The following is a 16,314-nucleotide window of genomic DNA, read 5'->3' as shown; positions in this document are numbered from 1 at the left end:
ACACTTCTCTGATTATAGCGTCTGTGTTAACCTCAGCACTGGAGCACCAGTTACAGAGATACAGCCCATGGATATGCTCAAGGTTATACTCACCAAATACAGCAGCATGTCAGCGAAGCCAAACTGCTATGGTATGAATTTGGCATGGGAATGCAAATACTGACCAAGTTAATAGCATTGCTTAGCTCCATAAAATATCAGTCAATATAAACCTAGTGGTCCCTACCCTTGTGGATCTGAAAAATATTGGGTGAACATAGATAATGTTGATGTAAGTCCATTACCATGTAGTGCAGTTGTAAGGAACCTAGAAAGGTCTCATAATAATCCAGTTCATTCAACTCACAAAAACATGTCAGTGAAAGGCCTTAAGTGTAGTTTGGAACAACAGGAGGACAACAGAGCTCATAAAGTGTGAGCACTGAAGTCATCATGTTTCATTGCAACTTTGTTTACCCCTGGGGGAACGACTCCTATTGTATGGTGTTGTGATCAGAGCTGTCCCAGGGGCAGACGCAGCAGTGGATGCTGGCTTTTATCTGGTAGGTCTGTGTGCTTTCAAAGCAGATGGTACTCCCATGGTGAGATGATAGGTCACATTCACTTTACTCCCAAACACTTCTAGAAAAAAAAAAATAAAACATTGAGTAATCTAAGAATGGCTAAACCCAAAACTTGGCTGACATTCATATTACATACATGTGTTTTCCACTGATGATGAACTCTTGAAGGGACTTATGGGGACAAGAGAAAGATTAGGAATGGTTAGCTCAGAAAGAATCAGATACCTACAGCCCACAGTTAATGTTTTGTATAGTGGGGAGAGAGAGTCAGAGATTGTTTTCATTGGAGGCTCTATAATAAATAACTTGGTTTAAAGCTAGCTGAGAGCTGTTGTTGTGGGTCAAAGATTATTATGCTAATTTCAATGCTGAATAATGAGCAATGCTTTGAATCTAAGCACTTTGTTTGCACACTCATTAAAGTGAATGAGGTAATGCCCCAATTTTTCAGTCTAAAATGAACCCATCTAGTCTCAGAGAGATACCGTACACTGACATGTATATTTGCTTCCCCGTTAGTATGTGAGCTCACACACACAAAATGTAGCCTAATTCTCTAGATTGAATCCTTCAACCAGTGAAAGATGTCCATGGGAAATGTTAAATGCTGGGTGGGTGTTTATTCTCATTATCACAATCAGCCTTGATTTGATTGCAAAGAGAAAATAGGGCAAAAATCATTCTGCAAAAAAAGAAGAAAAAAAAAGAAATATTGCTTTCCTATCAAACAAGGTTAGGAAACTGATAACGATACCTTCATTTGGACACTCTGGGGTTTGAAAATATACAGATTACAATTTGTGTGTTTGGAGCGTAAGAGAGAGAAGCTAACAACAACAGGCAAGGTGTGCCTTGACCTAAATGTGCCATGCTGATGAATCCATCCGCGCTCCATCTGTAATCCACACACAGTCCACAGAGAGCATTAGTGTCCCAAGCAAATATAATCAAGTTAAATCATTCGCAAGCCATCATACTAACACAGTAAGAGAGCAGAGAACTTTCATCCTCAAACAGAAAAACAAACAAGAGGAGAAGGAGGAAGCTGTACTAGAAAATAGCATTTATTTGATGATGCAAACTAAACGGACCACATCAGGAGGTCTGTGTACTGGTGTTGGCGTACTTGTCATGGTGGGAGATGCATGTGATTGAGCAGCTCAGAACAGCAACACTGTACCCTGGGAAATCAGTGTGCCCCGGATGGGCAGGCGCGCACAGATAGTTTGGATTGGCCAGTCATTAAGGAGCATCACATTTTATACTCTTTAAAAACAGAAACAGTAAAACATTCCAAAAGGTAATTCTGGTTGACCATGACATTGGATAGCAGAACTGAAAACCGCAAGGTAATGATGCCATTTTAGTTAGTACAGTTGTGGTGCAAAGAGAAGGGATTTCCATTTGATGGTGCTGACAGTAACAAAGATAAAGAGATTAGGCTACAACACACAAGGGCAAAGTAAAATGTACAATGTAAACAAAAAGATGTTGACTTTGTACTGCCTCAAAGAAATGTACCACTGTGCACTTCTTCAAAATGAAGACCTAACAAATGTACAATATGTACAATCTATTATTTTAAACTATATGCACCTAAAACCTGATGTATCATTCCAAAATGTCATCAGCTAGCACACTGAATGCAGTGCTTCATATCAATAAATCAATAATCAAACACACATACCAGAACTAGTCCTCATACACACACATTCTTTATATTTCACACAAAAATATTCTCTTTGAGCCTTTAGTACTCTTTGTCTCTATTTCTGTAACTATAAACCTTATAAATACTTTGGCCTTACTTCTTGCAATCAAATCCCCACATAAACTCTATAGTGACTCGATACACAGACAGTCCAGCCAAACTCAGTACAGTCCTCATATCCCATCCCATCCCATCCAAAAAGTCCCATTCACTTCCTTCATACAATGACCGTCTGAACCTCCACCTCTTCAGGGGAAGTGATGACATATTCCTCTTGCTGCTGCACCATCTGTATACCCTCCTCCATTTCTTCCTCAGTGGTGGTAACCATAGTAACTGTTCCGTCCGCCGTCTCCACGGTGCCCGCCGTGGCCAACAGTGTGCCATCACTGATGGCAGAGGCCAGCGTCATGGCCACCTGCTCAGTCAGGCTCTCGGGCGTGGCGATGGTGATGGTGTCACCGCAGTCAGAGATGGATGCGCCCTCCTCGTCCACCGCCATATTGCGCACAATGATCTGGTGGCTGCCTGTGCCGCCGCTGCCACGCGACTGGCTGACAATCTGCTGCACCACTTTCATGATGTGGTTGCCCATCTGGGAGACAGAGGTTTAATATGAGTTGTGCAAGTAGGGCTACCTGATGTGAGAACTCAAATACAAACAGAAGCTATGAGTAATCCGATGGTATCCTTTTGAATAACAATCAGACACTTTTTATGTCCATCTCATATTTTAAACCCCAGTGAATTCTGACACAGAACAGTAGTGTTAGGCGGCATTCACATGGGACATTTGACATACGTCACATTCATGGACAAGTTAGCACTGAAGCCACCTAGGCTGCGGTGTTGTGGGCGGGTCTCAAAATCTTTTGAAGCAGTCTGTACAAATTTCATTGGCTGATGAAGTCCATTAGTGGATGACGTTTACCTGCGCTCCATGAGTTGCAATATTTTCACACGCTGCACTCTGTCAATCCACGTCATCCATCAATGTATAGGTCTCATTGAAATACATGGGATATTGTCCATTTTTTGACGTATTGTAAATGCTCATGTGAACACCGCCTTTGACACAAGAGTGAGGTTCTCAAACTGCAGCTACAGTACATTGATGTTCTAATTTGTGTTTGTGTGTGTGTGTGTGTATGCGTGTGTGTGTGTGTACTGACCTGATTCTGGCTGTCTTGGATGAGTGTAACCTCTTCTCCCTGCACTGCCTCCTCTGCTGGAGTCTGGAGGACAGGAGAGAAGCAGAGCAAGTGAATAAAAAAAACTGGAAGTATTTAACACCAAACATGTTACAACAGTACAGTGAATCTCATAATTTGAAATTAAATATCTGTATGACGGGAAAAGAGAATTCAAATAAGGCACACAACAGAACTACAACAGAATGTCCATCAGAAGTCCTGACCTTAAACCTTTTGAAATGCTGTGGTATGACCTGAAGCCAGGCATTCATGCAAGACATCCCAAAAATATAAATGAACAAAGACTGTTCTGTTAAGAGGAATGGCCCTGGTTGTTGTGTAGGTCCAATCAGCAGCTATAGGAAACATTTGACTGAAGGTTACTGCTATCTACCTACTAAAGGAGGTTCCACCAGTTACTAAATCTAAAGGTTCACATACTTTTTCCATCCAACAGTGAATGCTTAAATAGTGTCTTCAATAAAGACTTGAAAAACTACAATTGTTGTTATTGTGTGTTATTTGTGTATTCAGATTGTGTTTATATTACTATGACTTAGGTGAACATCAGACATTTTAGGGGCATTTAATGCCAAGATCCAGGTAATTCCAAAGGGTTAACAGACTTTTTCTTACAACTGTAAGATCCATCCTTTGCCACGGCAGAAGTTCTGACATTAAAGTCAGTGACCTACCTACTAGTTCCCACTGCCTCAAAAAATGCATGTAAACCATGTTCCAGAGAAGTTATTTTTGATCTCTTTATGTTATCTATTGCCAACCTTGCCTGTCACTGTCACTTACAATCACATATAAAAATGGTGTTGAGGTCAGTATCTCTATCCCGCTTTGGTGATGTGGGCAAGTTCAGGTAATTCAGCCTGCTGGTAACTTCATTTTTGTTGTAAACAAATATAAGTTGCCATGTTGGAATTACAGCAGCAGTAATAAGTACTACTACGGAAACCAGAAATCTCAGCATTTGGTAAAGTAATCATTGAGTCTTTTGTGCTGATCAACAACCCTCACAAATCCCAGCCAATATATTATGATCATTTTGTGCTCTCAACACTACAAATCTTACTTTATGCAGCTTTAAGTTATGATGCAAGGCGTATAGCACCCCTTCCCTTTTCCCTGCTCACCCCGATGATGTACTCCTGTGTGTCTGCCACCACTGAGGAGAACTCCACCAGGACAGCATGGGGGTCTTCTGAGATGATGGCTGCCGTTGCTAGGCCGTCCGCCGACGCCTGCTCCTCTGGTCCCTGTTGCTCACTGGACACATCCTTGTGGCAGCCTCCTGGTGAGCACAACACCAGTACGTTATTAAGGCTTGTTTCATCACTGCTGGCACTGATAGCTTTTCTCTTTGAGCTTTTCCTCACAGGGTTTTATAATCTGCATTGTCCCTGTCATATTTTATCCATTTTTTAATCTGTAAGACACTTTAATCAGTTTGAATCTGTCCATCACCCTGACCTTTGGCACGCAAATGGCGATTGAGGGTCCCGTGCTCGGCAAAGCCTCGTCCACACTTTGGGCACTTAAAAGGCTTCTCTCCAGTGTGGTGGCGGATGTGGCGCACCAGAGAGCCTTTCTCCCTGAAGCCTCTCAGGCAGAACTGACACACATAGGGTTTCTCCTCACCATGGGTCCGCTGATGCACCTGCAAGGCGTTCTGAGCACGTGGAACAGATATGTTAGAGTTGGTATTCGCACGGCATTCAGGTTGGTGAGGACAAATAGGTCAAAACAAAAGCAATGAAATAAGCTGACAGTTCAATTTAAACAAAATTAGAACATTAGGACAGACGAATACATTCAGCACCAGTACAGTACACCCAATCACCTTGGTCTTGTACCCCTTGTTGCATCTGGTACAGTGGTAGGGCCTTTCATCCGAGTGGGCCCTCATGTGCTCACGTACATGCCCAATGGTCTTGTACAACTTGCCACACTCGCCGCACTTGTACCTCCTCTCGCTGACGTGGACCTCCATGTGTTTCTTCAGCAGGTAGCCAGTCAGAAACTCCTTCTGGCACAGTGTGCACTTGAAGGGCTTGTAACCTGCACAAAGAGGAAGGTATACACAGTGAGAATGCAATGTTTGTCTACGGCCCAGGGAAACATCCGTAGCGTTCAGGACACAACCAGGTTTAATTTTGAGAGTGGTTAATCCCTTCATATGTACTGTTTTGATTCCACCTCCTTTCATTCCACCTTTTTTGTCAATAGTTGGACAAATCAAAAGGAATATAAGAGAGTTGGTACAGTGAGGCTACGAGCAATTATTAATGGATATAGGCTTACCCAAATGGCCTTTGACGTGAAAGCGCAAGTAGTTCAGTCCCTTGAAGGAGCGGTTACAGTGTGGACACTTGTGTAGCTTTGAGGATATCTGATCATCTTCTTCATCACCCGTTTCCTGAAGCTGAAGAGAAGAGGAATAGGCTACTGGAAAATGAATCGTAATGTGTGCAAACAATCTGCAACACTAAATTAGGGATGAAACAGAGACCCAGTTCCATTGAGGATCCAGTTCCGATGTTTCCAGAACCGATCGGATCAAAACTTTTGCCTCATCAGTACCTGTTAGTTACCTCTTAGTTCTTTTCCTGTACTTTTTTAATCAAAAAATATTACACAATGTGCAATATTTAAGTCATTATTAAACTGTTTCGCTCTTCATTCTTCCCTGGTCTGCTGTGTCTAGTTTGTCCTCTTTGTTGCTCTGCTGCACTCCAGCTATAAGGAAACTGCTCCCATACACACACTGCTAGCCTCTCTGGTTCACCATGTCACGTCACAACATCACAGTCACTCACACACACTAATGTGCAGTTGTATGATGTGTTGAGTTTCATTGTGAAGCCATGGGTATTGTGAGTAACACAATAATAAAACAGTATGGTATGAACATAAAATAATATTTGTAATCACTGCAATTTGGGACTGGAGGGAAAATTCCAATCAATTCAGTTACAGATTGTACTGTACTATTGGAGCAATGGTAATATATAAGGGATTCGTTAAGGAAGTGGATCTTTAAGAGGGAATTGTTAAGAAACCGACTGATAAAATCGTATTAATTGCCAATACTAGGCTAGATGAAATGTACTTTTTTCAAAGCATGCCAATACATGTCTTTGAATAAAATGCAGTCACAATACAATACAGTCAGTTTGCTGGTCAATCCCAGTTCCTCCGACTCTCACCTCTGTCTCCATCTCTACACACTCCTCTTTGACTTGGATCTCAGTCATCGGGCCTCCAGCATCAGGACAGTCGATGATCACTTTACGTATCTCGTCAGTTGCGTGTGGAGTCTCCTCCACCACCGCTTCCTCCGTCTCCAGGGCAATGCCAGAGTTGATGATGGCCTGGCAGATGAGGTTGTCGCCGACTGCTGCAGCTGCTGCCAGTGCTTCAGCCTGAGACTGCTCTACTACCACCTGGCCACAGGGACAGCAACAGGTCCACAAATTGGGTACAACAAAAAATTTACAGGTTGAAAAAGAGCTAAAGGCAAAATGACCTCACACTAATTCCCTATGACATTTTCTTTATCATTATTAATGACCAAAAACACTTAAAGATAAAGCCTTGCATTTCAAGTGATAACAATGACCCATAAAGGGCTTTCAGGTAAATTTACTTATTCTCCACTCACCTGTTGCTCCTGTGTTGCTCCGTCCACCTCCATGGTGAAGTGGACCCGGTGGATGACCTCCTGGGAACCAGCCTCCACCACGCTGACGACAGCAGCCTGAGCCTCCATCACCTCCTCCTCCTCTGGCTGTTGCTCCACTATTACCACCTCTTGCTGGCCAGCCAATGGAGCAGGAGCATCTTCAAGTCCTGGACAAATCACACAGGCTTGTTAATGACTCAATCAACCATCACTTCTTATTTGGCCACATGAGAATAAGTCACCAAGTAGCTCTAATGGAGTTTGACAGCTAAGTTTACTTTAGTGGACTGGAATGGCTGCACTTATCCAAGACTATCAAGCGAGACTCTTCAGCACAGACAGACTTGCCACAAAAATGACAGCTACTGGCCATTCTCTTATAATAAACCTGACCTTTCTGAATTCCATCCTTGCTGACCAGGATCTCCTTGCACTGAATAAAGCGGATCTTTTCTGTGCAGGGTGTGAGGGATTTGAGGTGTCTGGTGAGGGCGCCTGACTCTCTGAAGGACAGGCCACATAGGGTACACCGATACGGACGCTCATCTACAAGAGAACAGCAAACAAGTGTTGAGTGATCATCAGGTCAGCTTAAACCAATCAAACGCACCTCATCAAGTCAAGATGCATTCTAAAGGTCCCGTGCTCCTCGAGTTCACTCTCTGTACCTGTGTGACGGCGGTTGTGGCGAATCAGGGAGCCTTTAGTACGGAAGGTGGTCGCACATAGTTCACAGGAGAAGTTCTTCTGCTCGCTGTGAGTGTTCATATGAGTTCTCAAAATGTTGGTCTGGTGAGTGAAAAGACAAAGAAGTATTAAGGAGAATACATTAGCAAAGTAAAGTGTAAAAACACACTGCTTGATGAAAAACATGTTGGTAGCGCTCAAGAAAAAGTTTTCCAACTTATCATGAATCATGTCATTTTTAACAATAAGTAATTCCTAATAACAGGAGAAACATACACAAATGTATGTATGACTCACAGTTTTGAATGTCTTTTCACAAAGCTGGCAAATGTAGCGCCCCTCTTGGTTGACTTTGTAGACGGTCTTGGAGTTGTCTGCACTGTTAGATATCTGTTCTTCAGTCCCGTCTGATTGGTCAGTGGCCTTTGGCGAAGCAATTCTCTTCCTGCGACCTCGACCCAATAGACCCCTTGTCTTATCTGTGTGGAAAACAAAAGATGAGATGACAATTCAATCAGATCTAATTCAATCACCTCGAAGATGTAACATCTAGCCTACTTCACAGGTTACACCCACTGTTAGTGCTGGTCTTCACTGGTTCATCTGAGGATGCCTCCTCAACCATTTTCACCACTGAGACAGAGTTTCCATTGGCTGCAGAAACCTGGCAAAAGGTACAAACATTTGCCCCATGACCTCAGACACCAGCTCGCTCTCTTGTTTTGCCTTCATGAGCTAGCACGTGGAAATTGTTGTCTATATTAGTTGCTGAATGTATACCCAGATCATATGTTATGGAAAATTCTTCATTGCGCAGCTTTACCTCCTGGTTGTCATCCTGTGTGTCCGCACTCTGTGCCTCTGCCTCAGCAGGACGTTTGCAGCTGTGGTGCAACTTGTGTTGAATAAAAGCTTCCAGCGTGGAAAACTCTGACTGGCAGCGTCCGCACTTGTGCACATCTTCATCTACAAGTAAAGGGACAACACCTCTCAGTTCAAGATAACTTCCTTGTTTTTCCCTTCTCATTTATTAGCTACAAGCTCCTAGTTAGCTAACGTTAACTTGCTATTATACTGTTAACTGGTTGTGCTAAAGTAGCGCTAGCACAGTGATGAAGCAAGCTGTTAATGTTGCTAGCTAGGTGCTAGCAACACTAGATGATGGAGGTAGGCCCAAACACAAAAACTGATACAAATACAAAGCTGCTTTTGTAAGAAAACTAACCTTCATCTCCTAGAGTAGTTTGAATGGTGATGGTGTCGTTGCTCTGCTCCGTTTGCTCACTCTCTGTGTCTGCCGTATTATTTTCTACATTCATGTCGTTTCAGCTCTCCGTCTCTGTCGCAACGCTACTACAGGGAAAACATGGCGGATTTACGACCTCGTAGTCATAACAACAAAAGGGCGTGTGCGTGAGAGACGGTGAGTGTGTGAGTGAGACACGTTGAGACAAATGAAGAGAGAGTAAACATATACTCTCGTTACCAGCTCATAACCCATGTTTTTATATATATATATATATATATAAAAAAAACTAATAATTTGTGCTTGTAGATTACATTTATTCAAAATATATGTTTTACATATGCATGTTCTTCCTATTCTGCAAGTAGGCCTATATCCAAATATACTCAACAAAAATATAAACGCAACACTTTTGGTTTTGCTCCCATTTTTCATGAGTTGAAATAAAAGATCTAAGACTTTCTATGCACACAAAAGGCTTATTTATCTCAAATTTTGTTCACAAATTTGTTTAAATCCGTGTTAGTGAGCACTTCTCCTTTGCCAAGATAATCCATCCACCTGACAAGTGTGGCATATCAGGATGCTGATTAAACAGCATGATTATTGCACAGGTGTGCCTTGGGCTGGTCCAGTGTTGGCGCTAGAACAAATATCCAGGGGGGGCAAGAGGCTTAGCGGGGGGGGGCACCAAATTACTGGCAAGTGGCAACGTAGTCGTGCATAGTGAAAGTGAAACCATTCGGTGGTATGCTCCCCAAGAGAAAATTTTAATAAAAAAATCACAAAAATAGTGCATTCTCGTCGCTTTCCTAATAATCTGACTAAAAACAGTAGTTTTTGAGTTTTGAGGGAGCGTGCAATTGGCATGCTGACTGCAGGAATGTCCACCAGAGCTCATGTTGGAGCATGATAATGCACGGCCCCATGTTGCAAGGATCTGTACACAATTCCTGGAAGCTGAAAACATCCCAGTTCTTGCATGGCCTGCATACTCACCAGACATGTCACCCATTGAGCATGTTTGGGATGCTCTGGATTGGCGTGTACGACAGCGTGTTCCGATTCCTGCCAATATCCAGCAACTTCGCACAGCCATTGAAGAGGAGTGGACCAACATTCCACAGGCCACAATCAACGACCTGATCAACTCTATGTGAAGGAGATGTGTCGCACTGCATAAGGCAAATGGTGGTCACACGAGATACTGACTGGTTTTCAAAAAATGCATATATGTAGACCTAGTCATGTGAGATCCATAGCTCAGTGCCTAATAAATGTCTTTTTTCAAGATAAAACTGCACATTTTAGAGTGGCCTTTTATTGTGACCAGCCCAGTGTCGGCTTCACGAGGGGGCACCAGGGGGTAGTGCGCCCCCACTTCATTCACTGTGCCCGCTCACTGACGCCAACACTGGACCAGCCCAAGGCACACCTGTGCAATAATCATGCTGTTTAATCAGCATCTTGATATCCCACACCTGTCAGGTGGATGGATTATCTTGGCAAAGGAGAAGTGCTCACTAACATGGATTTAAACAAATTTGTGAACAAAATTTGAGAGAAATAAGCCTTTTGTGTGCATAGAAAAAGTCTTAGATCTTTTATTTCAACTCATGAAAAATGGGAGCAAAACCAAAAGTGTTGTGTTTATATTTTTGTTCAGTGTATATTTGGCTACATAAAAGATTTTTTTCAATGAAAGTCATGTAGGCCTACATGTCCAAATACAGTATGAAATAGTTTTTTTTCCACGTGGGACCCTTTCTTAAACAGTAGATCCATTCAAAAATCCATGTACTCTTGTCTTCAAATAACCATTTACAAATTAAGCAACCCTTATGAGTGACCCAGTACTGGTGTGTAATGCAAAGCAACTGTAGCATAGCTGCACTGTTTTTGTAGTTACAGATCAATAGCAAAGTACTGTTTTCTGTTTATCAGTGTTTCTGGTTTGTGGTATATATGAGCATTATACTCATGCATATGTGAACTCCTCCCAGCTGTCATACCCTCCCTTGCCATATGTCTTCAAAGCCAAAACGACAGTGAAAGAATATTACAGTTAGTGAGCATTCAATATGAAACATTTGCAACCTCTGCAAACATTGTTACTCCTTGTGAGGCAAGTTTTTTATTAATTTAAGCATTTTAGTTCTAATTTGATGACGTTTACATGGGGATGAATGCTCAATAAAGTGCAGACATCCCCAGTGCATATCCTCCCCCCACAACTCATCTTTCAGGTTCAGCACGACCCTTTGCTGTATGTGAATAGGGAGGTGGTGTCTGACCTGTCACTACCAGCCCAAGATGAGCTATGCTGAGAGACTCCATAGGATCTACTCTAGGTTCTTCGCAGACAGACAATCCCCATATGGCTGTTCTCATAACGGGGGGGGGGGGGGGGGGGGGGGGGGGGGGGGTGTCTGTTCTGTCTTCTTCTTGTGGGGAGAACCAGGGGGAGTTGGAGCCTCCTCGGCAGATACGGCAGAGGAATGGACATTTACCAAGGAGGAGATGGAGGAGGAGGAGGAGGCTGATAATATACGCACAAGTCACAACCCAAACCAAATTGTGTATGGTTTGATAATTACTTTTCCTATTGTACTGCTAATTGTCCTTTCAAGTACCATAGAAAATTATTAATGCACTGATGTGGTACCTATCTGCACAACATTTCAGATGGAAAATATAATATAAACATTTAATATTATCATCCCAGCCTCATTCAATCTATTGAAAATGTATTTTGAATAATAAAGACTTAGACCTGTTGACATTTTTTCTGTAAGCATATGTGTGCAGAATATGTCAGATAGCATACAGACTTGGACTGATATGTTTTATTGATTAATCTTCACTTCAGTGTACAATTATAATTATAAGCTCTAGCAAACTGAGGATGTAAACTTGGGGATGAAAAAAGGCAATTTACATTCATGTGTTTGTGACGTGGAAAGACCCTCATACTGTGTGCAATGTGCAGTCTAAAAAGTGGATCAGTGGCATAAATTGTATTTGACAGTACACCAATTCAGCAGCTTTGCATTGTGACAGGAAGCAAGAAAGCAATCGGAAAATACATCCAAAAACTGAAATCAAAGTCAAAATGTAAAATTAAAGTGACTTAACTTGCAAATTAGGGAAAATGCATTAGAACAAGGATACCCGACAGTAAATAATCATCCATTATGAGTGCAAAAGTGCATATCAAGGAAAGGAATATTCCAATACAAATCAGATAAGTCATAAAGAAATTAAGCTTATTTTTCTCTTAATGCCAGTTATTAACTGTAATAAATACTTTGTAAGACACATTAAAACAAGTCTCAAAGTGGGTTTTTTTTGGTCACCAGACCAACATTTTGAGAACTCATATGAACAATTGGCATTAGTAGGTCTTACCTGGTGTGGTCAGCTTGTGCGGAACGAACTGGAGACTAGTTCATAAATTAATTCAATTTTTAGAAATATTTACTGTAAGCAACTTTACACTGGCATTTTTGTGCAGGCATGGAATTACAATTGCTAAAACAACATATCCCCATGGGGTCTATCAGGCCCCCAGCAGTATAAATCATCAAAATTTAGTGTACTTTTAAATTTAATGTAAAACAAAAAGCATACACTTAGTTGTTTGCAACTAAGTTAAAAACTGATTGGCATTGTGTTACATCCGATTGCAAGAATGAATGAATGGGATCTCATCTGCAACATGGTTGCATGGGGATATAATATACAGTATCTTCCAACATGGCTGGTCTACAGTCTACAGCAGGAGTCCTCAATTGCGGCCCTCAAGGCGACCGAGACCCCTGCTCTACAGTCTTGCATTGTATCTCACTGCACTCCATACCCAGATATTTTTCCATCATCCAAACTGCAGACCTCACTGGCAACAGATGTATGTGTGTCCCATATTCAGAGCTCCAAACCTGGGTCTCAGGGTCTCAGCAGCCCCCACTCCAGAGCCAGCATGGCGTGGGGAGGAACTCTCTCCTTGGGCTTCTTAAACTTGTCCTTCTCCTTCCGTAGGACCCTCAGCACCTCTATAGGGTCCGTCTTCCCTGTGAACTTCTGTACTCCTTCCTCCCTACAGTAAATGGAAGCGAGGTGACAGAAGGTCATGAAGAAAGATGGAGACAGAGAGAAAGTTTTAACACAAGGTCGAGGCAGGAAGCTAACTTTTTATGTCTAGAGGCCACATTGGCTGGTAAATCCTGAAGCACCAGCTCACCAGCAACTTTCACTGCTTCACCAGCCGACTAGGCTAGAGTAGAATAGAACCTCTACCTGTCTGGTAGAGTAATAATAATCTTTATTTCTGTAGCACTTATACAAAGTACTTCACAATTATAAGAGTAAAAACAAACCCATATACACATATAAGACATACACTGGGAAAGTTACAAGACGCACAAGGAGGTAACAGAAACTAGAGCCAGGCCATTTATTGCTTTGAAAGTGGTCAATCAAATTTTAAAATAAAGTTTGAAAGTAGACAAACTCACAGCAGGTGGCAATTTTCCACCTAGCCCAACCTTTAACCTTCCATATGCTCATATTAAGAACACACTGAATATATGACTGTGTATGTATATCCAGACTTACGAGAGGCGCAGGAAAGGGTTGTATTCAAACTCCTCCATTAAGGTGGATGGCACTGTGGGTTTGTCATCATCATCTCTAGCCTGCAGACACAAGGAGGAAGACTGTCAGGTAAACCAGCAAAGTGCAACATTTCTCATCATGTGTAGTTGGAATGCAGATTTCGGTATACAGCTCACCCTGGCCCAGCTCAGCATCTCCTTCACCTTCTCATTCTCTGGCTCCACCAGCATGGCAAACTTCAGGTTCTTAATGGTGTACTCATGTCCACAGAACACCTTCTACAAATGAACAATGGTTTAAAATTAGGGCTCTGATTCGATTGGTCATGATCACATGATCAGTAGACCTCTGGGTTAAATTCATATGCAGGGTAGTAGAGTCTAGGCGTCTTGGTCATTCTGGGCCTTATGTGCTAGTTGTTTTCTACTCTGAAGGGAGAAAAGGCAGCACGCTGCACTCAAACCCCTCATTGTATCTGTGTTTACTCAACACTCTGACTCACTCACTCACACCAGCACTCATCTGAGGTCATGTTAGCTGCTGTTAACCCTGTAAACGCTGCTCATTACCAACATCAAATACGCCTGTTTCCACTGACCGTGTCTTGAGGTAGGGAGCCCAGCACCTGGGTCAGGTTGTGGTACATCTGCTCAGCTGTGCCCTCAAAGAACTGCCCACACCCGCCGACAAACAGCGTATCCCCTAACAACCACAGCAGAACATGATGGGACAGAGACGGGTCAGAGATGGCAGTGGTTGGTCCCCGTCATCCCACACAACAAAAATTATGAAGTGCTTGTGCTATCTAATGTGGATTCATATCTCTAGCCACTCAAAATGGAGTTATTTACCATACTTGCCTTAGGATAAACGATTTGTGTCACTTGGAAGTGACAATGCATTTAGCCTATTCATACATTGTACTGGCTAAAAACAACTTGTATGGTAAATATTAAATCAATTAAAGAAATTTCACTTTAACTGGTTCACCAGCTCTTTATGTTGTCAGACAAAGACCTGTGAACACAGCAGGGGCGTCAGTGCACTCATCCTCCCAAACAAAGTAGCACATGTGACCAGAGGTATGGCAGGGAGTGAACAGGCACCTCACATTGATGGAGTTAAACTGCAAATGGAGGAAACACAATATCAAAAGACAATATGGCCGAGCACAGAAACAGAGCAAACCATATTTGGGACTTCTATATGTGAACATCATAACCAGGGCACTATCCAGGTAAAGACAGCATGCTCCTTTCACATCAGCTCAGTATGGGCACCTTGAGTTCCTGAGCATTAGTGACTTTATCAGTCAGCCCCCCGATGCGATCATCTCCGCCGTACACCCGCAGGCCTGGAACCTCCTTCAGAAGAGCCTCATTCCCTCGAGCGTGGTCCCTGATGAGTGGAAATGGGTTTATTACACTGTCATGGACTCACTGATTTGGCTTGATATTTTGACAATGTTAACAACTTATTGATATGTGTCCGAATTCTTAACTATCCCCTCCTGCAGAAAAACTCTTACCAGTGATGGTGTGTGGTAAGAACAGCCTTAAGGGATAAGCCTTCTCTCTTCACTATTTCTAGCAGCTGTCCAAGAAAACAGACATTATATCCATCAGATATCATTAAGCCAGTAGTCTATTTTGTGTGGCATAGCTTCAAATCCGTCCTATATGCATCCAAAACAGTGGACATGAATGGTTATTTGATTTAGCCGATTTTACTTTAAATCCCTCTCTCACCCGGTGGGGTACAGCAGGATCCACCGCGATGGCCTCTTTACTTTGCTCTTCAATCACTAGGTACATGTAGTTGTCCTCCAGGATGGAGATCACCTTTACTTTCATGGCACCCCTCACACGCATGCGCACTGCTGTGCGCGACACTGCTCAGGAAGAAGAGCCTTTATTATAACTCGAGATCACTTTCGTCAATGCTTCAATGCTTCGTTTCTAATTGACAATAACCCAGCTAGCATAGAGTATGCATTAGCAAATGAAAGCATGCTACCCTAAATTAACGTTACAGTAGCGTTCAAACTACCACAGCACTGGTATTCATGAAGCTGTAAGCTTATACGACTTGGTAACATTAGTCGCAAACTGAAATAATCTACACGACTCAACATAAAAGCACAGTTACCTTGGTTTAAATGTTTCCGAATATGTCGTTTATTCCCGCTGTAACAAACTGAAACTGTTTATTGTACATATCGGCTTACAGGCTAGGGAGGTGGGCTGCTCGCGACATCATCAGACCAACAAATGTCAAATCCCAGGCATTTTAATCGATCCGGAAACATTCAACAAGCAACTTCAATGTTGGAGAATATAGGATCTGAAATAATGTAATGAAATTAAATGTCATCACTCAAATTTCACCATTTTCATCTTTACTTTGTTATAAATACTGTTTCGTTCATCTGATTGGCATAGTCAAATTTGACCCGAAACAGGATCATTATGGATGAGAACAAAATCTAGAACGGTTTAAAAAAAATAAATAAAAACTATCTAAGAAAAACAATGACTATTATCAGGCTGTGATAATGAATCTGCATATTTTCCTCAGGTCTTTATATAGTCAACATACTAGGATAA

At 42.2% G+C, this 16,314-nt stretch overlaps 2 protein-coding genes across 2 annotated transcripts; both read right to left on the bottom strand.

Moving 5' to 3' along the window:
* Window positions 1-1,611: 1,611 nt before the first annotated feature.
* e4f1 (E4F transcription factor 1) lies at window positions 1,612-9,200 on the bottom strand. Its single transcript, XM_071921239.2, has 14 exons — window positions 9,074-9,200; window positions 8,672-8,814; window positions 8,425-8,512; window positions 8,146-8,327; window positions 7,830-7,950; window positions 7,555-7,707; window positions 7,141-7,328; window positions 6,686-6,922; window positions 5,781-5,901; window positions 5,320-5,537; window positions 4,950-5,148; window positions 4,613-4,770; window positions 3,447-3,509; window positions 1,612-2,869 (listed from the first exon to the last, which is right to left on the bottom strand). The coding sequence occupies exons 1-14, from the start codon at window positions 9,165-9,167 to the stop codon at window positions 2,492-2,494; spliced, it is 2,343 nt and encodes a 780-aa protein (XP_071777340.2). The 5' UTR covers window positions 9,168-9,200; the 3' UTR covers window positions 1,612-2,491.
* Window positions 9,201-11,933: 2,733 nt separating this feature from the next.
* On the bottom strand, window positions 11,934-15,972 carry LOC139928616 (hydroxyacylglutathione hydrolase-like protein). Its single transcript, XM_071921227.2, has 9 exons — window positions 15,857-15,972; window positions 15,457-15,599; window positions 15,237-15,301; window positions 14,989-15,106; window positions 14,726-14,834; window positions 14,307-14,410; window positions 13,885-13,986; window positions 13,709-13,788; window positions 11,934-13,190 (listed from the first exon to the last, which is right to left on the bottom strand). Exons 2-9 carry the CDS (start codon window positions 15,577-15,579, stop codon window positions 13,040-13,042), a joined length of 852 nt encoding a protein of 283 aa, XP_071777328.1. The 5' UTR covers window positions 15,580-15,599; window positions 15,857-15,972; the 3' UTR covers window positions 11,934-13,039.
* Between the last annotated feature and the right edge of the window lie 342 nt (window positions 15,973-16,314).

Source organism: Centroberyx gerrardi, chromosome 7 (genome assembly GCF_048128805.1).
Source record: "Centroberyx gerrardi isolate f3 chromosome 7, fCenGer3.hap1.cur.20231027, whole genome shotgun sequence".
Classification (NCBI taxonomy): Eukaryota; Metazoa; Chordata; class Actinopteri; order Beryciformes; family Berycidae; genus Centroberyx; species Centroberyx gerrardi.
The sequence above is the reverse complement of the archived record's forward strand: the minus strand, read 5'-3'. Positions and strand labels throughout refer to the sequence as shown.